This window comes from Salmo salar, chromosome 05 (assembly GCF_965601325.2).
Source record: "Salmo salar chromosome 05, fSalSal1, whole genome shotgun sequence".
Classification (NCBI taxonomy): domain Eukaryota; kingdom Metazoa; phylum Chordata; class Actinopteri; order Salmoniformes; family Salmonidae; genus Salmo; species Salmo salar.
In genome coordinates this window covers 71,467,779-71,485,767 of record NC_138295.1, presented here as the reverse complement: position 1 = coordinate 71,485,767, position 17,989 = coordinate 71,467,779, and the positions used below count along the sequence as shown (strand labels likewise).

Sequence of the window (17,989 nt, the reverse complement as noted above, 5' to 3'; positions counted from 1 at the left end):
ACTTGCAAACGGGTTTTCTAATGATCAATTAGCCTTTTAAAATGATAAACTTGGATTAGCTAACACAACGTGCCATTAGAAAACAGGAGTGATGGTTTCCTCTGTACGCTTATGTAGATATTCCATAAAAATCTGCCGTTTCCAGCTACAATAGTCATTTACAACATTAACAATGTCTACACTGTATTTCTGATCAATTTGATGTTATTTTAATGGACACTAAATGTGCTTTTCTTTCAAAAACAAGGACATTTCTAAGTGACCCCAAACTTTTGAACTGTGGTGTATGTAAATGTGATGTTTTCGTTTTTAATACATTTGCGAACATTTCTAAAAACCTGTTTTTGCTTTGTCATTATGGGGTGTTGTGTGTAGATTAATGAGGAGGAAAAAACTATTTCATCTGTTGTAGAATAAGGCTGTAACGTAACAAAATGTAGAAAAGGTCAAGGGTTCTGAATACTTTCCGAATGCACTGTATGTCTTGTTTTGTATGGACGCCCGGAAGAGTAGATGCTGCTTTTGCAACAGCTAATGGGGATCCTAATATAATACCACATTATTTGCGATTCATTCAGGACTTTGAGTAGTCATGGTAGGATTCACTTTCATGTAGAAGATTTTTTAGAAACATATTATTTACAATAAAAGTGACTCCAAAATGACACTACATTATTTACCATTCATTTCTATTGGGCACACAACCAAAACAAACTGCAAATGCATCCAACAAGCTTGTTGAGTCACAAGCTTGATGTAATTATTGTGTACTAGGAATATGGGACCAGATGCTAAACTTTTGACACATATACGGGAATTATGTACAAAAAGTTCTGTTCTTTCTAAACAGTTCACCCAGTATGAATGAAAATACCCTCAAATTAAAGCTGACAGTCTGTACTTTAACCTCACAGTCCATTATATCATTTGGAATCCAAAGTGCTGGAGTACAGCGTCAAAACAATACTTTCACTGTCTCAATACTTCACTCTATCTATTCTAAGATTGCGCCTGTCTGTTGTGAATAAGTACTCTTGTAATCTTTCTCTCCTCTCCCCTCTGCAGGTCGTACGGAAGAGGATATGTTCTCATCATCTCTGTATCGGTTTGCTCTGCGGGGGTCTGGGGTGTGGGAAGCGGTGCAGCCCACCGGGGGGAAGCCCCCCGCCACAGCAGGCCACTCCATGGTGTTCCACCTCCCGTCCCGGGCCCTGCTGGTTTACGGGGGCCACAGGCCTACCACCGCCAGGTATGGTTGGATGGGATTGTGGGACTGTCTTGCATGGTGATGTGTTTTATTATCAAAGTTAACCTCTCTGGTATCAGTGGGACGGTAGCGTACCACCTCGACAACAGCCAGTGAAATTGCAGTGCGCTAAATTCAAAACAACAGAAATCCCATAATTAAAATTCCTCAAACATACAAGTATTATACACCATTTTAAAGATAAACTTCTTGTTAATCCAACCACTGTGTCCGATTTCAAAAAGGCTTTACAGCGAAAGCACACCATGCGATTATGTTAGGTCAGCGCCGAGTCACAGAAAACCATACAGCCATTTTCCAGCCAAGGAGAGGGCTCACAAAAGTCAGAACTAGCGATTAAATGAATCACTAACCTTTGATGATCTTCATCAGATGGCACTCACAGGACTTCATGTTACACAATAAATGTTTGTTTTCTTTGATAATGTCCCTCTTTATGTCCAAAAACCACAGTTGAAATTGGCGCGTTATGTTCAGTAATCATTGTCTCAAACAAACATCCAGTGAAATTTCAGAGAGCCACATCAAATTACAAAAATACTCATCATAAACATTGATGAAAGATACAAGTGTTATACATAGTATTAAAGATAAACGTCTTGTTAATCCAGCCGCTGTGTCAGATTTCAAAAAGGCTTTACGGCGAAAGCACACCATGCGATTATGTTAGGTTAGCGCCTAGCCACAGAAAAACATACAGCCATTTTCCAACCAAGGAGAGGTGTCACAAAAGTCAGAAATAGCGTTAAAATTAATCACTTACTCCCAGGACTCCATGTTACACAATAAATGTTTGTTTTGTTCGATAATGTCCCTCTTTATGTCCAAACACCTTTTTGTTTGTGCGTTTAGTTCAGTAATCCAAAGGCACAAAGCGCGCTCTCAACATCCAGACGAAAAGTCAAAAAAGTACAATAAAAGTTCGTAGAAACATGTCAAACGATGTTTCAAATCAATCCTCAGGTTATTTTTGTCATAAATAATCAATAATATTTCAACCGGACAAAAGCTTCGTCAATAGAAAAGGAGAAACAAGAAAGGCGCGCTCCCGATCACGCGCTGGCTTCATGTCTGTAAATTTCCACTGTCCTCTCATTGAAAGTGCTGTATCTCCCTCATTTTTCAGAGTAAAAGCCTGAAACAATGCCTAAAGACTGGCCACATGTAGAAGAAGCCATAGAGATCGTGAACTGGGTCCTAAGTCTTTGTATGGTGGATAAGCTTTCAATGGAAAAACAGCCTTTCAAAATAATAGTACTTCCTGGATGGATTTCCCTCAGGTTTTCGCCTGCCATATCAGTTCTGTTATACTCACAGACATTATTTTAACAGTTTTGGAAACTTTCGAGTGTTTTCTATCCAAATCTACCACTTAAATGCATATCCTAGCTTCTGGGCCTGAGTAGCAGGCAGTTTAAATTGGGAAGGCTTTTCATCCAAAATTCCGAATGCTGCCCCCTACCCTAGTGAAGTTAAAGTACACACTGAGAGTACACATTGTGTCGTGTGTTTGGTGCTATTTGGTAATGCAAGGGGCGGCAGGTAGCCTAGTGGTTAGAGTGTTGGACTAGTAACCGAAAGGTTGCAAGATCGAATCCCCAAGCTGACAAGGTAAAAATCTGTCATTCTGCCCCTGAACAAGGCAGTTAACCCACTGTTCCTAGGCCGTCATTGAAAATAAGAATTTGTTCTTATCTGACTTGCCTAGTTAAATAAAGGTAAAAAAAGAACAGGTTCTCGCTAGGTTCTTGGCTTCCATGTGATTCCCAGTACTGTTTATTATCTGTGTCTCAGCAGGTGTTAATTTTGGAGTGTTTCTGTTGTCTCAAATCATCTGCATCCTTCCTGCCTCCCTCTCCCCCTCAGGTTCAGTGTACGTGTGAACTCCACAGATGTATTCCACGTGGACCGGAGGTTCTGGACCTCGTTCCGTTCCCGTTTCCCAGCCACAGGCCCCAGGGAGAGAGCCTTCCACTCAGCCACCATCATCGGCAACTACATGGTGGTCTATGGTGAGGGGATGTGTGGCGGCGATGGTCATCACAGAGAATATAAGATATGGATGGACACCTCTTGAATGGATTCATACAATTGTTTGCTGTCCAGCCCCTTTTACCGTCTAATATCGCTCTTATTCTCCCTATTCCCTCTCTTTCTCCTCCCTCCCTCTCTCTCTCTCTCTCTCTCTCTCTCTCTCTCTCTCTCTCCTCTCTCTCCCCCCCTCTCTCTCTCTCTCTCTCTCTCTCCCCCTCTCTCTCTCTCTCTCTCTCTCTCTCTCTCTCTCTCTCTCTCTCTCTCTCTCTCTCTCCCCCTCTCTCTCTCTCTCTCTCTCTCTCTCTCTCTCTCTCTCTCTCTCTCTCTCTCTCTCTCTCTCTCTCAGGGGGGAATGTGCACATCCACTACCAGGAGGAGAAGTGTTATGATGAGGAAATCTTCTTCTACCACCTGGGGTGTCATCAGTGGGTGTCTGCTGGGGAGAGCCTCCAACACAGTGAGTCCCTACACACACACATTCTCACTCACTCATATTCATGTTGCTTTATGTTGCATCATCTCTCTTTCCCTTCAGGAGGAGAGGCTGTGAGAGGGCGGTACTCCCATGTAGCTGCTGTGATGGAGGGCAGGGTGCTGCTGGTTGCCGGGGGTTACAGTGGTATTGCCCGTGGAGACCTGGTGGCATACAAAGTTCCGCTGTTCGTGAGCAGCGACCCAGGAGACCGGGTGAGTCAAGAAGTAAGGAGGGGGGGGGGATGGAGACTTTATTAAGGAGTATTATTGCATGATGGACAGGGGCATATTGAAAGGGGGAGAGGTGGATGGTTGAAACTGCAATGCTCTCATCTCCTGAAGCATAATGTTTTTCAGTGATAATGTTTTTGGGGGGTTGAAAGCAGGACTTGTAAACACTGTATTTCTTGTGCACAATTGTTGGGTAGTTCACAGTATAGTGTGGTACAGGGCTCTCAACCCCGTTCCTGGAGAGCTACCCTCCTCTAGGTTTTCACTCCAACCCCAGTTGTAACTAACCTGATTCATCTTATCAACCAGTTCATTATTAGTATCAGGTGCCCTAGATTGGGGTTGGAGCGAAAACCTACAGGACGGTAGCTCTTCAGGAACAAGGTTGGAGAGCCCTGCTGTGGTGTGTGTGTAATTGTTTGACTATGTGTTTCTGTGTGTGTCAGGACGCTGTGTGTGCCGAGGCACCAGACGAGAGCGTGTGTCTGAAGAACCCAGAATGCAGCTGGTGTGAGGGCCGCTGTCGGGAGTACCAACCCACCAACCCGGTAACACACCTATCCAACATCCTGCTTTTCCATCCCTTTTTCTCTATCTTCAACCCAAACCTCATCCATCTGTCCTCCCCATCCACCTTCTCCTAACAACCTAACTTGACCATGGATAAAAACAATGTTTAACTGTCTCTCTCCAGTGTGGCAGCACAGGGTGCCTGGGCCTGGCCCGCTTCCTGTCTGACTGCCAGTCCTGCCTGGTGTTCAGTGGGGCTCCAGGTTCCCTGCCCCGCGCCCCCGGTGACTTCGGCTGGTGTGTCCAGAACGAGTCCTGCCTACCGGTGTCAGGTGAGATGCACAGAGGGAGGAGGGGAAATACAAATATCAATAGCTAAAATGCATAGGAGAAAAAAGACATGAGGGACCACATGAGAAACAGCAATGCTGTATTAGGGCTCCCCCTATCTGAGATACCTAATGCAGCCCTCATCCTCCACATAAAACACCCATTCTGCCAGTCACATTCTGTTAAAGGTCCCCAAAGCACACACATCCCTGGGTCGCTCCTCTTTTCAGTTCACTGCAATTTATCTCCATCTCTTCATTCAAAGAATCAATCATGGATGTTCTTACTTACAGTTGTGGCTGCTTCGCGTGATTTATTGCTCTCTCTACCTTCATGCCCATTGTGCTGTTGTCTGTGCCCAATAATGTTTGTACCATGTTTTGTGCTGCTACCATGTTGTGCCATGCTCTCTTTATGTAATGTTGTGGTGTCTCTCTTGTAGTCATGTGTGTTTCGTCCTATATATATTTTTTTTATTATCCCCGTCCCCGCAGGAGGCCTTTTGCCTTCTGGTAGGGTAGGCCGTCATTGTAAATAAGAATTTATTCTGACTTGCCTAGTTAAATAAAAATAAAATGTATTGTAAGATTGAGGTCTGTGTGTTGTTTAATGAGCTCTCCCTCCCTCTCGGTATTGCAGATCAAAGTGCTTGCCGTGTGGACCAGATCTCAGGGGCGTACGGCTGGTGGGGGGAGCGCACCCGTTTCCTCACCTCCCTCCTTTCCTGTCGCACTGAGAACTATGTCCCGGGACTGCACCTGCTCACCTTCCAGCACCCCCGCAATGATTCCCAGCCTGACAAGGTACAGAGGCCCCGCCTAGTAGGGTTGTCACGATACCAACATCGCGATACTACGATAACTGATTTTCCATGGCAAGAACTCTTTGGTCCTTTAAAAAACCTACTGTATGTATATTGTGTGTTTTATAGCTTGGAAAAGAACGGGATTCAGAACATTTAGTCTGCTTCATGTTTTGTTTCCTTGCCACGATATCTCTGAGTATCACGATACCGGTATCGTGAAAACCCTACCGCCAAGTATTGTGGTCCTGTGTGGCTTGTGGGTTCGATTCCCTCACAAACACAACCAGTCATGATGTTTTCATCTGATGGTCAAATAAATCACTTCAAAAAATCACTTCCTTTACTAGGCTACCCAGGCATATGCATCCACTCTCAACATATTTCCAGCCTCCAAATAGTGGTGAATGGAAAGCGACATCTTTTACACAAAACACCAAAAAGTGTAAGGATTTGTGTGTCCACTGCTGTCCTCGCGTCCCGGTGTCGGCCATTCAACTCTGCCTTGGCAAAATGTCAGTGTTCTCGTTGAACCACATCACATTTTGTGTAGGCTAATACCACCCATTTATATTCTAAGTTCATTTGGAAATGTTTCATGCCTTTGACATGCGGTAATGATAACTGTAGGCTACTACACCATTATTTTTCTTGACATTTTGTTTTAATTATTATGATAGGCCTGTGTTTTACTGGTACGGCGTTACCCCCACTTTCTTTTGCCGGGACACCGTACCACCTTACTTTCATGACTGGTGTTACCTCTACGTCTAGCTATACTTCGTCTCTAAAGCCCCTCTAAGTACTTTCCCTCCTCTCACCCTGCTTAAGATACTGTGGGCTTCCCAAACTCTTATCTGACTGAATGTAGTGCTGCTGACTTCTGACATGTTGTACCTTGCTGTGAGGCATGCCACTCTTAATGTCAGTTGTAACACCTCCATCCAATCCCCCTTCAACCTCCACCCCTTCAGGTGTCCATCCTGCGCAGCACCTCCATCATCCTCAGCCCCACCACAGAGATGGACGTCACCCTGCAGTTCCGAGGCTTCATCCACCCCCTGTGGGGCGCCCCTCCACCTGCCCCCCCTCCCACCGAGACAGTCTCAATGTGGGCCCGGATACAGAGGCTACACTTTGAGGCCCGCATGGCCGCTGGATCCAACTCCCTGAAACTGGTGAGAGGGAAAGAGCGAGGGAGCGGGAGATGGGCGCTTAGATTACACCTTTTTTGAGAGATACGAATAGAGCCAGACAGTAATTTGTTTTTACTGAACTCTCTCCCTCCCTCTTCCTCCTCCCCTCAGAAGGAGGTGGTAGGTCGCTGGGCAGCTCACCAGGAGAAGGAGACGAAGCTGCTGTCCCGTCCTGACATGGGTCGTCTGTTTCCCAACCTGACCCGAGGGAACCGCTACCTGGTCCAGGCCGAGGGATACCTCAACAACTCAGGCTCTGGACAGACTAGTGAGATGGCCCTGACCTGGAACAGAACCGCCCTGCCCGGTGGAAGTGTGAGTACCAGCTGACAATTACACATTTTATAAACAAAAGGTTTACACTGTAATACTAAGGTGCAATACCCTTAACATCAATATTGAAGACGTTTGTTTCTCCCACTCTCTCTCTATCCCTCCTATCTCTCTGTAGGAGATTTCCTTCCTGTTCTTGGAGCCGTACCGTTCTGGCTCTTGCTCGGGGTACCAGTCTTGCTTGGCGTGTCTGTCAGACCAGTCCTGTGGCTGGTGCCCGTCTCTGGGCCGCTGTCTGTTCCGTGCACTGCCTGACCTGGAGCCCTGCCCAGAGGACCAGGGAGGAGGGGAGCGCCACCTGCTGCTGGCCCCGCCACAATGCACCCTCTGTGAGGAGTACAGGGACTGCTCCGCCTGCACTCAGGTATTTAACATACAGAACACCTCACTGCCATTAGCTTCATAAAACATTTTATATTTTTTATACTCCCGTTATAGATCTTGTAGACCTTTTGACTTTTATGATCTTTGGCCGACAGGACCCCTACTGTGAGTGGCAGATCAACTCCAGCAAGAAGGGTGATTACCAATGCAGCCGACGGGGAAGACTGGATGGATCCATTCGCGACCCAGGGGGGTGCCCTAAAGTCTGCAACCAGTGAGTACCCACTGTCAGGCTCATCGTAATATCATTTCTTGGAGCAATTACTCCTCCAGTATGCAACTCTCTCACTCTCTCTCTCTCTCTCTCCCTCCCCCTTCCCTCCCCTCTGTAACAGGAGGAGGACTTGTGGGGAGTGTCTGTCTAACTCCAGTCAGTGTGCGTGGTGTGAGTCGGCCCAGGCCTGCTTCTACTTCGCTGCCTACCTCACCAAGTATCCCTACGGAGAGTGCAGGGACTGGTATGACAGGTAAACCATTACAACCAATGAGCTGAACTCCTGTAGTCAACAATGGAACAGTTTAAAATTGAAGTTTAATCTTATTTCTCTTTCCTATTTGGAATCTATTATGTACCAACAATGTGCAATAACCTTTTCTGTCTCCCTCCTTCCCCCAATCCTCTCTCCATCCCTTCCTCCATCCCTCTCTTCCCCACTCCAGTGTTCACTCAGTGCCCCAGTGTAAGCAGTGCTCAGCTCTGGTCACCTGTACAGACTGTCTCCAGACGTTTCAGTGCGGCTGGTGTGGAGACTACAACAACCCCACCATCGGCAGGTGTCTACGAGGAGACTGGGGAGGGATGGACGACCCCTCTGTGTATAACTGCAGTGTGGCTGTGGATGAAGTACGGGCTACCAGGTATGATGACCAGCAAACAACCACACTTCAAAATGCTTACTTACTCAGGTTTGACTTCAACTGAGGACAAGCCCACAAAACGGGCTGTGGTGATGTAAAAAATAATTCTCTGAGCAGGTCCAGTGTAACTAATGCCTGCCTACACTGGATCTGCCTGTGAAGTTACCATGTCAATACCAGACCACCTCTCTGCATTAGGAGGTAATACTGAACCTTGTTATTCCTCCTCCCCCTCTAGTCCTGAGCCCCAGACCTTGGCCCCCCCGCGGCCCATGGAGATGGAGATGGAGCTGGAGCACCTGGAGGAGGGAGAGAGGGACCCAGTCTGGTCCTACCCCACCTGTCCCGATGTGGAGGAGTGCAGGCTGGGCCTCCACAGCTGCCACCCCTTCGCCACCTGCGTCAACACCCCCACCTCCTTTGAGTGCCACTGTGAGAGGGGCTACACCGGGGACGGCACCCTGCACTGCAACCAGACGTGAGCCTCTCTCTCTCTCTCTCTCTCTCTCTCTCTCTCTCTCTCTCTCTCTCTCTCTCTCTCTCCATTTCACTCTGTCGCTCTTTCTTTTTCTCTCTCCCTCTCATCCTCCCTATCATGACAAGCCCTTTTTCTCTCCACTAGCTTTTATAATATCTAATTCTCTGGATAACTCCATTATCCTAAAGCTGACCCCTCTCTCTCTCTCTCTCTCTCTCTCTCTCTCTCTCTCTCTCTCTCTCTCTCTCTCTGCTCCAGTTGTTATAATGAGTGTCGTGAGGGCCAGTGCAGCGGCAGCCCGCGGTTCGAGTGTGAGTGTTCCCTGGGCTGGACATCTGACCCAGCCACCCTGGTGCTGAGCGGGGTGGAGTGTGATGTGGACTGTGGCTGTAACTTCCACAGCACCTGTATCACTGCCCCAGGCATCTGTGACCACTGCCAGGGTGAGACAGACATAAATATCAACCCAATTCATCCTTCCAAAAAGGAACAATTACAGCAACACCCCAAGATGACCAGAAAAACAACATATTTTATTAATTTCACAAGTCATAATGTTCTCTAATTAGTTAATGTGCTCTCTGTTCTCCCTTCTCCTCAGATTGGACAATGGGTCTCCAGTGTGAGCACTGTCGACCAGGGAGTTTTGGTTCTGCGCTGGCCGGGGGCGGGGGCTGTCTGCCCTGCCAGTGTAACGGCCATGGAGGCCCCCTCCTGGGCTACTGCCACAATCAGACAGGCCAATGCTACTGCACACACCACACCCAGGGACCACACTGTGAATCCTGCTTGCCTGGATACTACGGAGACCCCAGGTGAGGGGGACAGACAATGGACTCTGGATGGATGGATTTATTACCCCCAGTGAGGAAATTAGTTTTGCAGCATTACAAATAATAGGCATTCAGTAAAGGATCTGTTTTATAGAACAGTATGTGTACTGTGCATCAGCAACTAGTTGCTATGTGCTCTATAATTAAGAACCCGCTTCACTATATATTTGAATGTTTGAATTTCTCTCACTTAATGCATATCACTTATACAACTCTCTCTCCTCCTCAGGAATAATGGCACCTGTTTCCGTCAGTGTCAGGGGCGCTCTGTGATCCTGTCCCACCAGTCACCCCTCTCTGAGCTCCCTATCTCGTCCTCCCTGGGGTGGCGAGGGGGCGTCGGGGGGAAGGGGGGACTTTCCCACTGTCTGTGGGTCCTGTCTGTCTCTGAGAACCTGGCCCCCTGTGTGCCGGGCGAGCTGTGCCCTCCTGTGGCTCTCACCCTGCACCCAGACTCCTACACACAGTGCACTGTGAGTACTAACCACACACACTAACTCCTACAACAGACTGATGTTTATTGTGCTGTAGTGAACAGAGCCACCAGCATTCCCATGGCCTGAGATGTCTTTTCTGTCTCTCACACACAGAGCTCCTACGTTTACGTGTTTGACGGCCTGCCTCGTTTCTTGAGCAACGGGGTGGTGCACTCGGACCACAACCTGATTGGCGCGTTCTGTGGGGCGACCCGGACTCAGCCAATCACTGTGGAGGCCACTTCAGGTAACCTTAGCGATTTGTTTGTTAAAACTTCTATACATTTTTTATTGAAAGATTCCCTCTCTGATCCCTCTGTTTTTCTCTCTCTCCCAGGTGTGATCTCTGTGTACTTTGAGGCCAACGTCTCGTCCGACCGTCCTCAGGGTTTCAACGCCTCCTTCTGGGTGCGGCGCTGTCGCCAGGGTTCTGAGGCGGGGGAGGATGGGTCACCCGTATGCCAGGGAGGGGCGCAGTGCAGCGGGGGGCTGTGCCAGTGTACTCCGGGGTATGGGGGACCGTACTGCGACAGGCCCCTCTGTCCCGGGGGCTGTGGGCTAGCAGAGGGCCGAGGCTCCTGCAACTTGGTGAGAGGGACTGAACAGTAGCACTGTTACTGCAAGACAGTGTGAATGCTCATTGTTGTTTTGTTGGTGTTTTGATGTTTTCCTCTCTGTTTATCCTGTTCCTATATATTGCAGTCTCTTGTGTGTCTCTGTTAACCCTCTGTCTCTCTCTGTCATCTGTCTGTGTCTGTTTGTCTGTCTGGCTCGCTCTCTCTCTCTCTCTGTCTGTCTGTCTCTGTGTCTCTGTGTCTGTCTGTCTCTCTGTCTGTCTCTGTTTTAGTCTCTGGGAGTGTGTGTGTGTGCAGACGGTTGGGGCGGCTCTGACTGCGCCACTCCTCTGGACTCCAGCAGTCTAGTTTGGGAAACCCTACTGGACACACAGCTCACAGCGGTAAGAACCAGGACACACACACACACACACACACACACACACACACACACACACTCCCACCACAGAGTGTCACAGTGTTGAACTTCGCCCTCCCTTCACAGAACCAGGCCCACAGGTTCCTCCACCGGATGGGCCATTCTCTAGTGTCTGGACCCCAGGGGAACCTCTGGATGTATGGAGGCCTCTCTCTCTCAGAGGGCATCCTGGGAAACGTCTACAGGTGTGGGGGGGGGACTTTTTAATGGCTGTGTTTTTATTAGCGTTCATTTAAAGATGCCTTTTATGAGACAGCAATTTTGTTGTTGTAATTGTTTGAAATTACCAGTAACTCATATCAGTTAGTTTCTCTGATCTCTTCCCTCTCTGTGTTGATTGGTGGGTTCATGTCATCTCTCTGTGTTGATTGGTGGGTTCAGGTACTCTGTGTTGGAGCGGCGCTGGACTCAGATGCTGACCAGCTCAGTGGAGGAAGGCTCCACCCCCAGCCCCCGCTACCACCATGCCTCTGCCCTTCTGGCCAGTCACGAGCCTCTCTCCGACGCCCAGGGAGCCACTCACAACCTCATGCTGGTGGTGGGCGGTGTCACGCAGAAGGGCGTCGCCATGGATACGTGGAGCCTCAACCTCAGCAGTCTGGTGTGGAGACAGCACAAGGTCAGAGTTGGTTTGTTTGGTTTTAGCAATCCACCATATATATATATGAACAAAAAAACCACTAAACATAAAATATTGGTAGTTAACTGTCAGCCTACACCCCACGATTCAATTTACTATAGACTTGTTCTATGTAACCAATTAGTCTGTGTCCTCTTCCCCCACAGAGCTCAGTGCTGCCACCGGTGGCAGGTCATACTCTAACGGTGCGTCGGGACACCTCTATGCTGCTCATCGGAGGTTACTCTCCAGAGAACGGCTTCAACCATCACCTGCTGGAGTTCAACATCCACTCTGGCAACTGGACCGTCACCCCCCACACCGGCACACCTCCTACAGGTCAGAAGGACCTATCTCCACCTGCACTCATTAACTCACTTAGTACCTGCCAATCTGGAAAGTCCTTACTCAGCTTTCGTGGAACCTCTCCCACTAAGTAGGCATAGAATATAAAGATTGAGGTGCATCCATTATGGTTGGAGCAAAGAGTTATTTCTGACACCATGAACTGTAAACTGCTGTCCCTTATGATGTTGCATAATTTACCCGTCTGTTTATTAACCCTTAACCCTCCTGTGTTGCCTCTTGACTGACTCCTGTGTGTCCTGTCCTCTCTTCAGGTCTGTATGGCCACTCGGCTGTGTACCACGAGCAGACGGACGCCGTGTACGTGTTCGGAGGCTACCGCTTCCACGTGGAGACAGTGGAGCCCTCAGGAGAGCTCTACAGTCTCTACTATGCCAACCTCACCTGGTCCCTACTGGTCCCCTCACAGGGGAATAAGGTAGGTAGTACCACGGCAGCTTTACCACGGCTTAACTAGCTTACCGGTATTTAAACAGCTTTTACATGTTCCCAGGCTGGCCTTAATTGATGACATCGTCATTATATCGTAACAATTTTTCTTAAATGAACACTGTTTTTTTTCTCCCTCTCTCTCCCCAGCCCCTGTCTCGTTTCTTCCACGCTGCAGCCCTGATAAAAGACACCATGGTGATCGTGGGAGGGAGGACAGGAGTAGAGGACTACAGCAACACAGTGTCTCTGTACCAGATCAACTGTAACACCTGGATACAGCCAGGTAACTGTGTGACTGACACTACATGTGACTAGCCAAAACACTGCATATATGCTCAGTTTGATGATGATGTGGAGATTATCCTAACGTTTCTCCCTTCCTCTCTCTCAGACTCGGCGGTGGGCGAGCCGGTTAACCGTTCAGTCTCTCTGGCCATGGTGGGCTGGGGTGGGCGGCTGTTCCTCTCTGGGGGGTTCAACGGGGTCACCCTGGGGCGTCTTCTCACCCTGACCCTTCCCTCTGACCCCTGTGCCTTGCTGCCCACGCCCGAGGCCTGCAACACCACCACAGGCAGCTGTGTCTGGTGCAGGGGCACCTGCGCCGCCTCCGATACCGCTGAGAGGTACAGCTATGGTTATCATGGGAATGATGTTGTTTCCAAGTTGTTGACTGTCTTTTATTTTGGAGGTGTTTCTTGGGGTTGTCACTTAGGGAAAGAATAAACATGATTACACAATCTCAGAATTAGTGACAAACTATTCCATCTCTCCCTATTTATGGTGTGTTGTCCCACTCTCTCAGACTGGGCTGTTCCATTGGTCAGTCTCCCTGCTCCCCCACCCCTCGTTTACCAGACCAGTGTCGCAGACTGAAGACCTGCAGCGAGTGTCTGGCACGCCACCCCAGGACCTTCTCTAGCCCCTCACAGGTAATACACACACGCAAACGCACACAAACACCAGCTCAGACAGTACACACACACACTAACCTCCCCTCTCTGTCAGTCCCAGTCTGCTCTGCAGTGTAAGTGGTGCACCAACTGTCCAGAGGGAGCATGCATCAGCAGTACAGTCAGCTGCACCTCCGAACACGACTGCAGGATCAACCAGAGAGAGATCTTCCTGTCCAGCAACTGTACTGAGACCAGCTGTGAGGCCTCCGACTGCCCCAAGTGCACCGCCTCAGGGAAGTGCATGTGGACACGCCAGTTCAAACGCACCGGTGAGAGACACCGCCATTCACCTTCTATTGCTAGGGACAGGAGTCTTGGGTTGACCACTAGACTAAGTTGTGGCTGGAATAACTGAGAACGGTTCCTCCAGGCGAGACCAGGCGCATCCTGAGTGTGAACCCCACCTACGACTGGACGTGCTTCAGCTACGCCCTGCTCAACGTGTCCCCCATGCAGGTGGAGTCCTCCCCCCCTCTGCCCTGCCCGCCCCCCTGCCACCACCTCAGCACCTGCAGCCTCTGCCTGGGCTCCCGGGGCTCAGATGGGGGCTGGCAGCACTGTGTGTGGAGCATGGCACTGCAGCAGGTAAGACGGAGACTGTGGGTGGATGGGGGGGTGTTTTAGGATCATATGTGTCTATTTTCTTCCTGAATGTATTTCTGCATTATAGCTTCAAAAACAAATGAATAAGATGATATTTCAGCCCTTCTTTCCCCCTCTCCTCCAGTGTGTGAGTCCGTCCTTCGTGCCTCTGCGCTGTGAGGCGGGTCAGTGTGGTCGTCTGCTGTCTGGTGGGGACTCCTGCTCCCCCCAGTGCGCCCAGCTCACCCAGTGCTCTCAGTGCATCGCCTGTCCCCAGTGTGGCTGGTGTGCTGCCCGGGGGGGCAACGGGGCTGGACGCTGCCAGCAGGGAGGCCTCGACGGTGAGGGGAACAGAATTGAATAGACCTTTAGAATATCCACTCCTGAACCCTTTAAAATTATAAACTTGGATTAGCTAAAACAACGTCCCATTGGAACACAGAAGTGATGGTTGCTCATAATTGGCCTCGGAACACCTATGTAGATATTCCATTAAAAATCAGCTGTTTCCAGCTACAATAGTAATTTACAACATTAACAATGTCTACACTGTCTTTCTGATCAATTTGATGTTATTTTAAAGGACAAAAAATGTTGCTTTTCTTTCAAAAACAGACATTTCTAAGTGACCCCAAACTTTTGTGTGTGTGTGTGTGTGTGTGTGTGTGTGTGTGTGTGTGTGTGTGTGTGTGTGTGTGTGTGTGTGTGTGTGTGTGTGTGTGTGTGTGTGTGTGTGTGTGTGTGTGTGTGTGTGTGTGTGTGTGTGTGTGTGTGTGTGTGATCTCAGCAAAAAAAGAAAGTCCCTTTTTCAGGACCCTGTCTTTCAAAGATAATTCATAATCAAAATAACTTCACAGATCTTCATTGTAAAGGGTTTAAACACTATTTCCCATACTTGTTCAATGAACCATAAACAATTAATGAACATGCTCCTGTGGAACGGTCGTTAAGACACTAACAGCTTACAGAAGGCAGGCAATTAAGGTCACAGTTATGAAAACTTAGGACACTAAAGAGGCCTTTCTACTGACTCTGAAAAACACCAAAAGAAAGATCCCCAGGGTCCCTGCTCATCTGCGTGAACGTGCCTTAGGCATGCTGCAAGGAGGCATGAGGACTGCAGATGTGGCCAGGGCAATAAATTGCAATGTCCGCACTGTGTGACGCCTAAGACAGCGCTACAGGGAGACAGGACGGACAGCTGATCGTCCTCGCAGTGACATACCACGTGTAACAACAGCTGCACAGGATCGGTACATCCGAACATCACACCTGCGGGACAGGTACAGGATGGCAACAACAATTGCCCAAGTTACACCAGGAACGCACAATCCCTCCATCAGTGCTCAGACTGTCAGCAATAGGCTGAGAGAGTCTGGGCTGAGGGCTTGTAGGCCTGTTGTAAGGCAGATCCTCACCAGACATCACCGGCAACAACGTCACCTATGGGCACAAACCCACCATCGCTGGACCAGACAGGACTGGCAAAACTGCTCTTCACTGACTTGTCGCGGTTTTGTCTCACCAGGGGTGATGGTCGGATTCGCGTTTATCGTCGAAGGAATGAGCGTTACACCGAGGCCTGTACTCTGGAGCGGGATCGATTTGGAGGTGGAGGGACCGTCATGGTCTGGGGCGGTGTGTCACAGCATCATCGGACTGAGCTTGTTGTCATTGCAGGCAATCTCAACACTGTGCGTTACAGAGAAGACATCCTGCTCCATCATGTGGTACCCTTCCTGCAGGCTCATCCTGACATGACCCTCCAGCATGACAATGCCACCAGCCATGTACTGCTCGTTCTGCGCGTGATTTCCTGCAAGTCAGGAATGTCAGTCTTCTGCCATGGCCAGCGAAGAGCCTGGATCTCAATCCCATTGAGCACGCCTGGGACCTGTTGGATCGGAGGGTGAGGGCTAGGGCCATTCCCCCCAGAAATGTCTGGGAACTTGCAAGTGCCTTGCTGAAAGAGTGGGGTAACATCTCACAGCAAGAACTGGCAAATCTGGTTCAGTCCATGAGGAGGAGATGCACTGCAGTACTTAATGCAGCTGGTGGCCACACCAGATACTGACTTACTTTTGATTTTGACCCCCCCTTTGTTCAGGGATACATTATTCCATTTATGTTAGTCACATGTCTGTGGAACTTGTTCAGTTTATATCTCAGTTGTTGAATCTTATTTTCATACAAATATTTACACATGTTAAGTTTGCTGAAAATAAACGCAGTTGACAGTGAGAGGACTTTTTTTTTACTGAGTTTATATTAAATTAATGAAATATAAGAGCGTTATAGAATATAACTTTATTGTCCAACATTTATGGTTATATTCTCTACTCCCACTAACTATTTCAAGTTACCTCTTCTCCTCACTTTCCCCTGTGTGTGTGTGCGTGCATGTGTCAGGTGTGAGTGAGGGAGTGTGTCCCCAGAGAAACAGCAGCTGGTCCTTCCTCCACTGCCCAGAGGAGGATGAGTGTGCCAACGGCCACCACCACTGTAACATCACCCAGGACTGCCATGACCTGACCCAGGGATACCACTGCACCTGCAAGCAGGGCTACGTTCTCAGCCGGTAGGAAGCCACACGTCACAATCATCATTAACGGCAGAAGAAGTAGCACTTGGATACCTCAGCAGCAATACACACACAACCTCATCATCATTACATCATCATCACAATCATCAGTACTACCACTCCACCTGTCCTTCAAACATGGCTACATATTCAGTTGGTATACATACATAGTATCCTGTAAAGGTTCTACAGCTGTACCATTGAGAGCATATTGACTGGCTGCATCACTGCTTGGTATGGCATCCAGGACATCTATATCAGGAGGTGTGAAAAGAAGGCCTGGAAAATCGTCAAAGACCCCAACCACCCAAGTCATTGACTATTTTCCCTGCTGCCTTATGGCAAGAGCTACCGGTGTATCAAGTCTGACACCAACAGGCTCTTGAACAGCTTCTATACCCAAACAATTAGACTGATAATTAGCTAACAGAATAGCGACACAGACTGAGTTTGTCTTGTATCTTCATTGACCTTTTATTTCAATATTTGCACTGTCTCTATGCACAGTCACAGGGCCCTACACACTTACACACTGTCACGCCAACACACACACTCACTTCATCATCTGCTCACTCAGACATAATATGCACATACATTTATACTGACTCTACACACCCACTCACATACAAGCTGCTGCTACTCTGTTTATCTTAAATCCTGTTGCCTAGTCCCTTTTTCCCTATACATATCTACCTCCATCACTCCAGTATCCCTGCACATGTAAATATGGTATTGGAACTGACTTGTATATAGTATCCTTCTTGCTTACTTTATTGCGTATTTCATATTTCCTCTTCTTATTTCTTGTTTTTTTTCTAGTAATACATTAATTATTGCATTGTTGGGTTTTGACTTTGCAAGAAAGGCATTTGACTGTACTTGTGTATGTGACATTGAAACTTGATAACAAACAGGGCTACATATTCAGTAGGTATACATCCATAGTATCCGTTTAAGTTGCTCCTCTTTCTCTCTACTCCCTCTCTGCAGTGTGTCAGGCCAGTGTGAGCCGGTGTGCGCTCAGGGCTGTGTCAACGGGACCTGCGTGTCCCCGGGAGTGTGTCAGTGTCACTTTGGCTTTGTGGGGGACAACTGCTCGTCTCAGTGTCGCTGTAACAAACACAGCAACTGTAAAGGAGTGTCTGAGCCTGACAAGTGTCTGGAGTGTAAAAACAACACTATGGTGAGTGCGGCAGACACACACATACACACACACATACAAACACAGTATTTCAACTGTAAGATTATGCATGTCAC

The 17,989-nt window shown here is 48.4% G+C and overlaps 1 protein-coding gene across 2 annotated transcripts in view; it reads left to right on the top strand.

The window, feature by feature from the left end:
- LOC106605723 (multiple epidermal growth factor-like domains protein 8) overlaps positions 1-17,989 on the top strand; it is a 31,746-nt gene that overhangs the window by 8,874 nt on the left and 4,883 nt on the right. The window contains exons 8-39 of one of the 2 annotated variants that reach the window (XM_045718705.2): positions 1,066-1,249; positions 3,134-3,279; positions 3,648-3,758; positions 3,837-3,988; positions 4,453-4,554; positions 4,701-4,848; positions 5,486-5,649; positions 6,623-6,826; positions 6,956-7,159; positions 7,296-7,541; positions 7,657-7,775; positions 7,897-8,028; positions 8,222-8,419; positions 8,658-8,897; positions 9,156-9,340; positions 9,499-9,712; positions 9,960-10,203; positions 10,321-10,453; positions 10,544-10,794; positions 11,054-11,164; positions 11,266-11,384; positions 11,581-11,818; positions 11,986-12,157; positions 12,439-12,602; positions 12,764-12,899; positions 13,008-13,239; positions 13,419-13,545; positions 13,622-13,838; positions 13,940-14,154; positions 14,297-14,492; positions 16,561-16,729; positions 17,723-17,915. In XM_045718705.2, the coding sequence (XP_045574661.1) occupies positions 1,066-1,249; positions 3,134-3,279; positions 3,648-3,758; positions 3,837-3,988; positions 4,453-4,554; positions 4,701-4,848; positions 5,486-5,649; positions 6,623-6,826; positions 6,956-7,159; positions 7,296-7,541; positions 7,657-7,775; positions 7,897-8,028; positions 8,222-8,419; positions 8,658-8,897; positions 9,156-9,340; positions 9,499-9,712; positions 9,960-10,203; positions 10,321-10,453; positions 10,544-10,794; positions 11,054-11,164; positions 11,266-11,384; positions 11,581-11,818; positions 11,986-12,157; positions 12,439-12,602; positions 12,764-12,899; positions 13,008-13,239; positions 13,419-13,545; positions 13,622-13,838; positions 13,940-14,154; positions 14,297-14,492; positions 16,561-16,729; positions 17,723-17,915 (5,666 nt within the window). Of the gene's footprint in view, positions 1-1,065; positions 1,250-3,133; positions 3,280-3,647; positions 3,759-3,836; positions 4,001-4,452; positions 4,555-4,700; positions 4,849-5,485; positions 5,650-6,622; positions 6,827-6,955; positions 7,160-7,295; positions 7,542-7,656; positions 7,776-7,896; positions 8,029-8,221; positions 8,420-8,657; positions 8,898-9,155; positions 9,341-9,498; positions 9,713-9,959; positions 10,204-10,320; positions 10,454-10,543; positions 10,795-11,053; positions 11,165-11,265; positions 11,385-11,580; positions 11,819-11,985; positions 12,158-12,438; positions 12,603-12,763; positions 12,900-13,007; positions 13,240-13,418; positions 13,546-13,621; positions 13,839-13,939; positions 14,155-14,296; positions 14,493-16,560; positions 16,730-17,722; positions 17,916-17,989 lie in introns of both variants that reach the window. The other variant, XM_045718703.2, reaches the window with a different exon arrangement.